A 12,602-nucleotide genomic window follows, 5' to 3' on the forward strand; every position below is an offset into this window, starting at 1 on the left:
ATAACACCTTTGAGGATAAACCGAAAACGGGTCGAAAAAAAGGTCCTGCTAACTCTCAGTTGGATAAACGTACACTGAAGGCGTCGTTCGAGCAAAAGAAGGAAGTTTCAGTTCGGGATGTGGCCAAAAAAGTGGGAACTTCGATGTCAAATGTTCTTCGTGCTAAAGAACGTTTGAATCTTCGAACCTATAAGAAGCAGAAACAACCAAAACGTAGTCCGAAACAAGAAGCATCGATCAGGCCGAGGGTTCGAAAGCTGTACAATACGATTTTTGCTGGAAATTTGAATTGCATAATCATGGACGATGAAACATACGGGAAACTCGATTACAAATCCTTGTCGGGACCACAATATTATACGATGCGAGAAGGGCAAGTGTTAAACCAGTCCGAGACATCAATTGAAGTCGAAAAAATTGGTATGAAAGCTATGGTCTGGCAAGTAATTTGTTGCTGCGATAAGGTTTCGAAACCCTTCATCACTACTGCTTCAATGAACAGCGAAATATACATCAAGGAATGTTTACAAAAACGACTTCTACCCATGATTCGAAGCCACAAGGATCCTGTTGTCTTCTGGCTAGATCTTACTTCTTGCCACTACTCGAAATCAACGGTAGAATGGTATACTACCAAAAATGTCACTTTCGTCCCAAAAGACATGAATCCACCAAATTGCCCACAACTTCGACCAATTGAGGAATTTTGGGCATTATCGAAGGCACATCTTAGGAAACATGTCTCGGCAGCCGAAACCATTCAACAGTTCGAAAAAAGTGTCAAAACTTGTCGCCAAGAAGTCTGTACGGAATTTAATGAGGAACGTTCGCAGGAAGGTGCGCCAGCTAGTCTACAATGGCTCAGTAGCAAATGTTGAGAATAATATTCTGTTGTTGTAGTCTAATGTTATCAGTATATCGAATAAAATTTGAATATCTAACACTTGTGAATTATTTACAGCGAAATCAAAGTGCGTCCATACTTTCTGATACAGTCTTTATCCGTGTGCATTCAAGACAATGTCAATGGTCTGCAAGCGCTTTATTCAAAAACATATGGGACAGTACGGCGACGTCCTTTCCACCAGAAAAGAATGAGTGTATGAACGTTTCATCTGACGTACGGAATGGTATTCGTGTATTACAATACTGACGCGTCGCGTTTTAAGTCTATTCTTTCTTATTTCGTTTGTGTTATACAATACAATTGAATTAGAAGAACTTTTGACTAACCAAATAATGTTTTTTCTTCAGGCGAAAAATATCCAGTCAAAATTTAAACTTTTGTTGCTACCTCAATGATTTGCTTTCTAAGGATACCTTGTCATCGATTGCAAGGTTAGTGGCCAACATTCTTCCTTTTTTTCCAGAATAGAAACTGGAGCATACACTCAAAAAACTAATCACATCATAGTTACGTTAAAAGTTAGTTATGTGAATATTTTCCACCCTACTTTTCACGTAGGTTTTAATGGCTTAGCATTTAGAAGCTGCTCAAAACATAATCCAGCAAGAGTTACTCTATTCATATATCAAATGTAGTGTAGTGTTCATATCACAATTACCTACCAGTGTATATACCAGAGAATTGTTATTTTAGATATTGGTTGAAGTCGCATGGAGATTTTCTCATACTTTCATATAAATCAATTCTCACCATGAAAAAATAAACATTTATTTAAGAAAAATAGGTTAGAAGTTCAATGACTGAAAAACACCACCAGCAACCGATAACATTGTGGGAATGGGTTTGTAAGGCTGTAAGTGTAAGTAAGGATTGACGTTTGAAACCATTTTACGTGACTTCTCAAGTGAATCGACCGTGAAATTTTATTTGAGTGTACATTTCTGTCGACTCGTACTTGCTTTTTAAGCTGTGGATCATCTCACGAATTATTTTAACTTTTAGTCAAAATTTGAAACTCATTTTTTGTCATTATTGTCAAAAATGCTCGAAAGCATGATTATTTTTGACAACTCGATCTTTTTTTCCGACACTGAAAAAAATCTTGCGAAAAATGTCTAATTTCAGACCTTTGGTAAAAATTTCTTCTGTGTAATTTTTTGTATACTATCAATCTAAGAAAGTACCCCAACGAAAAATTCCAATACATTGTCAAACGAAGTAAGTTTATCTCGAAGTTCTACTTACGTTCGCTGTATTGCAATTATAATACCACGATATCATTTTATTTTCAGTGCAAAATAAACCCAAATTAAAATGAGCCGAAGTATTAGTTAAATTCACATACTTGAACAAAAATAACTGTTCGACTGTCAAATTTTTACTACTAATTCGCGAGATGGTTGAATTGAAGTTTATAGGAGGAATGTTCCGATATGTGCAATATCATAATGTTATTTGTTATCACACAATTTAATTGTTATTGGTAAGAAATAGGACATTAAATGCAAACTAGAATTGTTAAGACCGGACATAACTGTTGTTATTACTGAAAAATGTTAAATGAAAAAAAAAAATAAAGACCATAACCTAAATGGCGTCGATTGCTCGTCATTTGCAAGAAATCGGAAGTTTTGCTGTAATGTTTTAATCCATTTGATGCAAGCATCACATTGAGACGGGGCTGAGCGACTTCGGAATACGATTTTCTCTGTATGCGAAAAAGGCCCTCGGAATTCGATTGATCTAATAGCTACCTGAGTCCAGTACCTAAGTTATTTGCATGCATGAACAAAACACATGGAAACGTTTTTTTTTTCGGTGAACAACTAGTGGGCTTGGGATAGGTTAAACACACATACAAAATTTGGAAGATAAACCGACTCTGTCCAGCCTTAAGGATACTGAGCCGTGTCAATTTCATGAATAGAAACAATATTTTTTAAAAGTCTTCCTAAAGTCTGAATAGTTATGCGAACGATTATTTTTGAATTTGGTTCGTTGTGGTCTGTAAAGACATGAACATAGGTGAGTTTTCAATCGATATTAAATCGCATGGCGGGATTCGGCGAACTTAGAGGTCTACTCCTATCCGAAAACTTTTTATCGTTACAAAGAAGCTGATTTCAGTAACTCGAATGAGTAATGGGATCTAAAAATATGACCAAAGGGATCTAAAAATAACGTGCTAAGCAGACGAAACAAATTTCAAAGTTGGTAATTTCTCTACAAGGCAGTTTATTATACTCTATGTTTTAAAACTTAGTCTATTTTTTGTATCAAGTATAAATCATAATACAAAATATTTTACAACGTACTGTTTAAAAACAATAAATATCCGAAAGCTATTTAATATTGAAAATGCGGCAAAGTACATAAACACACAAATCACCATATTTTTTACCACGATCACCAGTTTTACTCTCAAGCTTGGTGACCAAAATACTTTCATATATCTAATCTAATAAAAATCTTACTGATTTCGGTGTTTTGGCAAGATCCGTCACTGCGGCCAGTCTCACATTTTGCTCCGTCAGTACGAATCGCATATCCTGGAGGGCGCTCTCTATATCCTTTATCGAGCGGAGGAAATCTGTGGCCAATCCTTCGTCCGATCGAACACTGCAATCTAAATCGATCACGCTTTCGTCGGACTTTTTGGAACTGCGTCGTTGTTGTTTCTCACAAAGCTTCTTCAATTTAAGAGTAGCAACTTGAATATCCTTGAGATAGTTGTTGACTTTTAATTCGAATCCTGGACTTTTTGTAGGAGATATTGATTGCTGGTTGCAGGGGATGTTTTCGTCATTCAACATCATGCAGTCATTTTCTGTACAATCCTCCAAAAACAGCCCTTTTCGGATGTTGTTCGCTGGAGTACTCATTTTGAACATTGATTTCAGCAGACCTTCTGATTTTTTTGCACTACCGCACGGTGGAGCGGTTTGTCCGCTAAGACTGTTTCTTCCGAAAATCATGTCTTTTACCGAACTCAAATTAAGAGATATTCTACTGGATTTTCGTGTTTCCTTTCGAAGCTGATTGGAGTCGGTGGTATCCTGTTTCCATTCCAAGTCGAAATTTTCGAATATATTTTCTATACTCACGTCCTCTCGATCCCTGACGATGCTGAGCCAGTATTCTAAACGGGCAGGTAACCATTCCGCAACCTTGTCATTCGTTTTATCGTAAATATTTACAACCGCTCTGAAAATACCCTGTTCGTCTAAAACTTGAGCTTGCTGAAACTCAAACTGTAGTCCTAAATCGGCGCATCTTTGAGTTGCTTCCTTGACCATCAGCTGGATGTGATGCAAACTTTCCTCGCTGGGTCGTTCCATAATTTTGCGAATTTCCTCTGCCAGATTGGACTTGAACGGGGTTATCACAAAAGAACCATCCAAGTCGACACCGTTGTTTTCCTTTTGCATTGCTTCCTTCTCCGTTTCCAGCAGTTCCTTGTCGCACTTGTATCTGAACTTTTCCAGCTCCAACGACGCGAGACGTTCTTCGTACTGGCGTTCGTGAACAATACGCTCCGCTTCGAGCCGAGAGATGGCAGCTTGCTTCTCGGCATCCAGTTCACGGCGGAGTCTCATTTCCTGTTCCCGCAGTATTTCATGGTGGGCCAGTTGAAAATCTACCATCTGGAAGAATTTTACAAGTTAATCTAGGGGTTTTCAAGGGATAAGCTGACATTTTAGTATAACATCCTCTCTGTTTTGAAGGTAAATTTTATACATTTAAATTTAGTTTTCTTGACTAAATTCTCATGTTTATTCATTTTTCGATGATTTTCGTTTTTAACTGTATTAAACAAATTATAGACTGTGTGATTTGCAAAAGATTGCTTCTGAAATAATGGTACACAAAATATTGCCATGGGAGTGAAAGCTATATCCAAAGTTATTCAATTGGTCTTCCTAATCAGTGCTCAAATTGTATTTGAAGAATTTCGCTGGTGTAAACTCTGCCTTTTTGAAAGAAAATGAGTTTGACGAAAATATTTAAAAAAAGTCCTTTTCTAACTTCCAGCGTTTGTATTGAACGGTTTGTCGCATTGATCAGTTTGCGCAAGCGCTCCATTGCGGATTGTAAAACAGTGGATCACAAGAAAGCTGACCTTGCGCGTTTGCAGAAAATGCATTCAGTGTTAGAGAAATTCAGCAATTCAGTCGATTGAGGATCAATATATTGATACCCAGGGGCGGCAAGTTCCATGAAATATTGGAGGGGCACACAAATTATGACTACAGATCATTGAACTATATATAAATATAAAGCATTTTTATAAAGAAAAAGCAACCAAGTAAAAATCACAAACATTTTCCCTACTATTCCAGTAATAACCAATATTCGAAAGTGGTAAAGTATAGCACATTTCACATTGTAGTAAATTAGTTTAAAAATTTTAGTAACTAAGTTAAGAAATATGAAGGATTACGGAGACGAATTACGTTGATAACAGAGAAAAGTGTTATGTCATAAGATATTTCTAGCGATTTTTCTAATATTTATTCCAGTAGCCAAAATATTGGGGGGACATGGCCATTCCAATAAATCTTTTGGGGGTTGATACCAAAGTTCAAGCTCTAAACAGTAAGGTTTTTTGGAGTTAGTAGGATCATAGCACTAGCCATGCTGTTGTCATGTGCACTGCAGAATCCGCTGCAAAATCTGTAGAATGTCAAGTTTCAGAATTAGCTTTGCTTTGCTATCCGATTGGTAATAACAAATTTTCATAATAGCTCATTCCTATCTAGCTTGTTTTAAACCGACCCAAAATTTTCGATCTAAGTAACCTGAGCAAACTTGTAGAAGTCAGTACTGTGTTGAAAGCTGACAGAAGTGAGATAATTATTCTCATCAAGTTACGATATTCTCCAGGTGTTCTCGAGTTGAAATATTTTGCGAGAAATAATTTAAATTCGTATTTTGACGGGTCGCGGTTTCAACATATCGACTGATAGTCTAGTGAAAAAAACGTTCTTTATATTATAAACAACAACTGGCAACATAGATTCAAAGCCACGAGAAATATGAACAGATAATTATTGACTTTTGGTGAAGTTTTTAGGAAAAAACGTGTAAACTATAACTCTAATTATCACAGTATTAGTAATCATTTTATAGATTATTCGTCGCATTATTCAAGTGTCTCGTCAATTCTGTGTTGTCGTGGAAAGCAATCATTCGAGCCAAAGGAAGTTTACGTTCTGTTCTAAGAACCTGTTTTTATATTCATCCAAAAAATTCATTGGCTCATTTGGTATCACTCTATGCCGGTCTACGAATTGAACTTGTACAAACCTTTGAACCAAAACACGCATTTTCTGCCTGAAATATTCCTGACGAATGGTTTGATAGAATGAAAATTCTTCGGAATATCGAGAATTGCAGTACGATTATTTTATTAATTTACACTCTACCATACAACAGCACAATCAACTAAAGATAAGACCACCCGTACCGGTACCGATTGGGCAATGGTTTCAGTAAATCTTCCATCCGGAATACCCTCTGAAATATACTGTTGCAGTAGAAGGCACTTACGATTTGTTTGTCACGGTTTGGACATTGCGGATTCGAAACCCGAAAGTAATGTGACCCTCCAATGACGACCCGGTCGTTGTGAAACAGCTGCCGTCGATCTCGGAGCAGCTCTCCATTGACGAAGGTTTCGTAGTGATCTGTGTCTTCGGCGATCAGAAAAAGTTGGCCGTTTCTGTTTTCAATTGAACTGTTGAATTCGTAGTTAGTTAGGTATTCGCATATAGATTTCGCAATGCTTACCAGTGATGGTGGGACACCAATGGTCCTTCTAACACAATATCCGGTGAAGAAAACGAAGAAGGTCGACCTATTTTCACCACCCCATTTGGAATAATGTACAGTAGCGTTCCCGAGAGCATAGGATCAGCGGACAAATTCACCAAACATGGTTCTTTCTGCTCGGCAGACAGTTCCAGTGCCAACCCCTTACGTTTCAACATCTTCATCTCTGTTCGACGAACGTCCTCGGCTTCCTGAAGTCGTTCTTGCCATGATTTCTGGGCCTTAACCAGTTCCTGTTCGGTTTCTGCTAATTGTTGTCGCAATGCCTCCACCTCACCATCATCGACGGAAGTTTCGATGATGATTTTCCTTGGTTGATGATTTTGATTCGCCGAGTGTCGCTTTTGTCTTTCATAATCCTGTCGTAAGACCTGCAGGCGCTCGACTTCGGCTCGTAATTCACGGATAATACGGTCGTGCGGATCTTCGTTTACCTTGACCCGGTTGACAATGGTTCGGGCCTGACACGCGTACCGCAAAGTCGCCAACGTTTCATCTAAATGTGTTGCCGCCGGTGAGATAGTAGCCAGCATCACAGTTCGTGAATTACCGCCTAGGCTCTCCTGTAGAACAAAAACAAAAAAAAAAAGAAGGAAACAAGACGATTGGTATAATTAGTTAGAATGCTTATTGTCGGTTCGCGGAACGTTTTTTTTAATGACACCGTTGGTTTAGCTCTAATTGACGCTAGTTTATTTCGCATATCGTTTCGAAGTAAAGTGGATCAATTGAGGAAACAAGGAAATGAAAATGTATGATCATATGGACTTGTTGAAAAACTTGGGTAATAGTATGTTCACATTAGCGCTGATATCAAGTGATATACGGACATACTTGATATCCGATGATATCATGTACGATATCATGTCGAGTTGTCAAAAATCGCAACTAGCAACACGGATAATGGCATTGAACGCACTCATTTATGAACGTCACTTTGAGAGTGACAATAAACACTCATTATAATTTCGAATTTTTCAACGAATACTGGCGTTCGGAGACCATAAAATGCAAGACTTCAATTATTGATTCAATTTTAATAGAGAAAGGTGATCTTATTTCAAATGAGAACATTTAATATAATACATTGATTGTCAAACGATATCATTTCGATCATATGTGAACACTTCGACATGATATGCATATCATTTCGGTATATCAAGTGATATCAGCCCTAATGTGAACATGGTATAAGAGTCATTATGTGTGATAACATTTTGAATGAAATAAGCTATTTATATATAGTATTTCAAAAAAAAAGACCAAAGAAAAAATCAACTTAAATTGATTTTAGCACCTTAACAATATCACAAATGTCAGTATTTTACAAATTCCAATTGCCTAAATTTACGTAGTTTAGCTTGTGGATATCTCTATTCAAAAGATTTCTCATAAATGAAGACTATTTTGGAAAAAAAATATCAGTTTCCATAAGTCTAACTTCCTTCAAGTTAACCAATGAAAGGATTGCCTGTTCATTGAGCATTTTTGCTTAAGTTAATCAATTTTGGTACCATATCTGCTAAAAATGTGATGAAAAGTATATGTAATAGGTTATGACGTGCACAGGAAATGTAATGAAAAGAATGTAATCATAGCTAAGATTAATTCAAGCAATCATCTTGAAGTATTTCATGCAGGATAAGAAATGGCAAATTAGCAAATGTAGCATACCGATAACAACATTTTGTACGAATTCAACTGAATGCATTCTTTTAGTTTCTGCAAACATCGTATAGGTCAGATTTTTATGAGATAAACTGTATTAATCAAACATTAAACTCAACAATGTGCTGCCTCCAATTTTATAGATTTTTTGGAGTGGGACGACGTTTTTTTCAGATCTTTCCGTGGAACCTAATTTAATGTATACTCAAATAAATATTCATGTTCGAGTTACTTGAAAAATCACATAAAATAGTTTCAAACATCAAATTGATATTTTACGTGATGAAGATGAATGTATTTACGTAGTATTCAGCTGAACATTTTACATAATGAACATCCCATAAAGTGAATAAAACCATCACATACTATTTACGTGAACTAACCAAACGTCAAACAATTTATATGAATTTCCAGTGTGAAAAATGCGATCCAAGGAATGAAAACGGTGAAGTCCTTAAAGTCTAAGAGTGAAGCCAGAGTGAGCGCGACACGCGACGCGAAGGATCTGAATTTCATTCATTTTTTCCAGCAATAAATTATTATGTATACTAGAGTAAACACAAGGCGTTGCAAAGTGACAAGCGATTTTCGGTGCGACAAACAACGAAGCAGTGCGTGCTCAGTTTTTTATGCGACTAACGAGCGAACAGAGGTTTCCTTATTTTTCGTCACGGTGGAAGAAGATAATTTGATTGATATCGAAGCTCTCATCGAATCAGTTTTTCAACGGAATGCGCTTTGGGATCAACAATCTCGCAAGTTTAAAACTGGGTTCTTGTAAACAAGTGTTGGATAGAGGTTTAGAAAACATTAGAAATTACTGGGAATTACAATCAATAAAAGTGCATGAAAAAAGTCTATGCTTTTTTTCATAAATTTTTAGATGAAAATGCTAAGAAAAATGGAAACATCTACGCGATTCTTTTGGTCGGGAGCTACGAGAGTTACTAGAATTTAGATCCATGGTTTCAGGTGGTGATGTAATCTCCTCGAGCTGGCTTTATTTCAACAGGCTTTATTTAAAAAAAAAAAAATCTTCGGGGAATCTAGACATATCTGTACATTACAACTGCAACGACATGATTAATACCGTCGAAGATGGGTTATTTGAAATGGCACCTAGTCTGATTGAAACATTCGAGCTAGCAAAAACATCCAGTGTATAATCAGTTGCTATTTATTTACGCCTTGAAGAAAGAAAGTGAAAGAGAATTCCGAAAAGAATAACCAATAGACACTACTTCTAGAAATAATGTTTCGAAAATTAGAACTACTGGAGAAAAAAAAAACATCGCAGCTTGAGAATGATTTGCATTCTGCAAAAAAAGCTTCAACTTCGGATAAAGCTGCAGCAGTTGACACTACAGCATGTAGATGGATTACAATTTTCTTTTTAATAATTGTGAACATAAATGAATTATATTGTTTTGTTAAGGGAAGATGTTCGGTTGCTGGCACTCCACCGTAGCTTTTGAAAGAAATCAGATAGCGTCATTTCGACAAATGTCATGTGTCATGTCATGCACGTTCTTTTTGTGCCGAATACCGAAGCCAACAGACGCTTGTACTTTTTGCTGCGTTAAAAAAAATCAGAAAAAAACTTTTGTGTTGAGTTTCGTGCAATTAAAATTTGTTTTATTTTCACAACCAAAAATTTGTTTTGTCATTTTCAAAATGTCTACCGATTTCGGTTATCGGCACCCCAAGGTGTTCGGTTACAAAAAGAATAAATTCTGTTTTTTCTTTGAATAACTGCAGTCTTTACTTATATTTTTTCTATTTTTAGTGAAATTTCTTGGAGTGCCGATAACCGAACACCTTTTTTGAAATAGCCAAAATTTATCGCTTTACTAAAATGATAAATTTTTTTTCAATCAAATGAATCAACTTAGTTTCTCAATCAGTTGTTAGCTAGGGACTATAGCTTTCCATTGATGTATAGATGTCCGCATAATGTGCACTTAGTCAGAAGTTATGAATTCAAAATAAAAGGGTGCCGGTAACCGAACACTCTCCCCCACTACTGTACAAATCACTTTGGCTCTGGCTACTACTTCTCATTGGAAATCTTCCGCGTTACGCATCGCGTCGCGTGTCGCGCCCACTCTGGCTTCACTCTAAGAAGTTTAAAAATTTTTTGAAAAATCTTTACTAAAATCATGATTATTTCAAAGGATACAAAGCAAAGATTTTGTTCAAACTAAATTTTTCAACATTGCAGGATCTATCATCTGATAGCCAAGGAATCCTACTTCCACAATCTTATCGACTGCTATTGATGTTCCAATACAGGATTATTTTTTGTCTTGATAAGAATCTTATTCACATATCAAAATGTGAGAAAATCTCCCGTCACGCCCATAGGTGGTGTGAAATAAACTTTCATGCGGATTTCATATCATAGAAGGGAACACGACTTCAGATAAATGTTGCCACAATATTAAGTGAAATACATTTCAATTACATGTGGCAAATAACAATTGTCTATCTAGAATGGAAACGTGATATGAACACCTACTACATTATATTTATTACACACGTAATTATTAAGGGGTTGCGCATTTAATAGCTACTAAATGTCCTACGTGAAAAGTAGGGTGGGTAATAATTTTTGCCGAACGTTCATATATATTGAATTATGAACATTCGGCAAAAATTTGTTTTTCTTAGTTGAGCAATTTTGTATGTGAACACAGTTTTCAAAGGGAATTTCTGAGGTAATCCGGTTTTTATGCGGTACGTATCCCCTGCATAAAACAAGATTTGGGTGTAATATTAGAACGACGATGCGCAGTCTCTTTCGTGGACAATCGTGGACAATCTGATAAAGATGTGTTACAGTTTTTAGCTTCATTATTGAATTAAATGAATAAGATATGGAACGACTTAAATAAGATGTTGATTGCATTACGCTTTAACATCCGGGGTTGGAGAGGCCGGTAGGGCTTAACTGAGTTCTGTTTTATGTTTCATTTTCATACTACCGGCCCCTATTACCAGTGTGAAGTAGAAATTAAGTGAAGTGATTGGGTTTCACACGATGGCAGCAGATGAACGGTAAATCAAGTTCATCTTTGTACCATAGAATACAGTGGAATGATATGAAATATTGTAAAATAGAATAAAATAATATAGACTGAACATGTGAGCTTATAGCTGTCAAACGATGTTCATTCATTTTTTTTTGTTAGGATGTCTGATGGGTGAGTTGATGTGTGAGTGAAATGTAAGAGGAAATGCATGCAAGAACGGTCATAAAGGCCACCGTTTCAGCTGGGGAGCATTGAGTCACGCTTTCCTGAACTTTGAACAATCTGAATGAATTTGTGTTAAAAATCAGCTAAGATTCGCGTCAGAAATTATTCTACCGAAAAAAAACAAAATGTTTTAATGAGACACTGAGAACTGTTTGGTACTGTTTAGTCACAATAAATAGGATTTCTTGCTTCGGTATGTGACAGTAGAAGAAACATGGATCCACCAATGTATTTTATTTTATTTTTTTCTCGACTCGCGTCAGCTGAGTGGTGTCCGAAAACGCAAATGGCAACAGGAAAAGGTAGAGATAAAAGTATGGTAACGGTACCCTCTTTATCTCACCTCCATTAGAGATGACTATGTTTACGAAAACCATTAGTTAGAGTGAGATCTGTTGTTTCTGTTTGATAAATTGACTTCCAGAGTGAGATAAAATTAGGAGCATTCGCTTCGAGTTTTCGCATCGCTATAATAGCAGTATTGAACAATTTTCGAACCACTTTTTCTGTGGTATAACTTCACAAAACCGAAGCGAAGATATTCACCCCGATTCTGTATTTCGTTCGAATCGGATTGTTTCGATCAAATACAAAATTTTGCATTCTGTAACTCGATCGAGTTCGAGTTTTCCATACAAAAGCATCACTCGATCGAATTACAGAATGCAAATTTTTGCATTCGTTCGACAAAATCCGACACGATCGAAATACATAATAGGGGTGATTGTATTAGATTTTATCATAATTCATTGATTGAAAGTCGAGTAATCGGTAAATTAACATGGTGACTCAACTAATGAGATGACTATTGATACATTAACCCTAGTTAAAATCTATTAGAATAGAAATAGTAACTAAATGGGCCGTATGAATAAAATGTAGTAAAGTCTCTTGTTTGTAGTATCTTCTCAAAAACATAGTCTACAGAGTAAAACACG

The 12,602-nt window shown here is 36.3% G+C and overlaps 1 protein-coding gene across 1 annotated transcript in view; it reads right to left on the reverse strand.

Annotated features, from left to right (window-relative positions):
• Positions 1-3,136: 3,136 nt before the first annotated feature.
• Positions 3,137-12,602, reverse strand: part of LOC131431868 (kinesin-like protein KIF14) — a 47,249-nt gene continuing 37,783 nt past the window's right edge. Inside the window, exons 2-4 of the mRNA XM_058597786.1 lie at positions 6,698-7,302; positions 6,458-6,644; positions 3,137-4,551 (exon numbers count right to left, since the gene is read on the reverse strand). Of these exons, the coding sequence (XP_058453769.1) occupies positions 3,361-4,551; positions 6,458-6,644; positions 6,698-7,302 (1,983 nt within the window). The 3' untranslated portion in view covers positions 3,137-3,360. The remainder of the gene's footprint in view (positions 4,552-6,457; positions 6,645-6,697; positions 7,303-12,602) is intronic.

The sequence above is a fragment of the Malaya genurostris genome, chromosome 2, assembly GCF_030247185.1.
Source record: "Malaya genurostris strain Urasoe2022 chromosome 2, Malgen_1.1, whole genome shotgun sequence".
NCBI classification, from domain to species: Eukaryota; Metazoa; Arthropoda; class Insecta; order Diptera; family Culicidae; genus Malaya; species Malaya genurostris.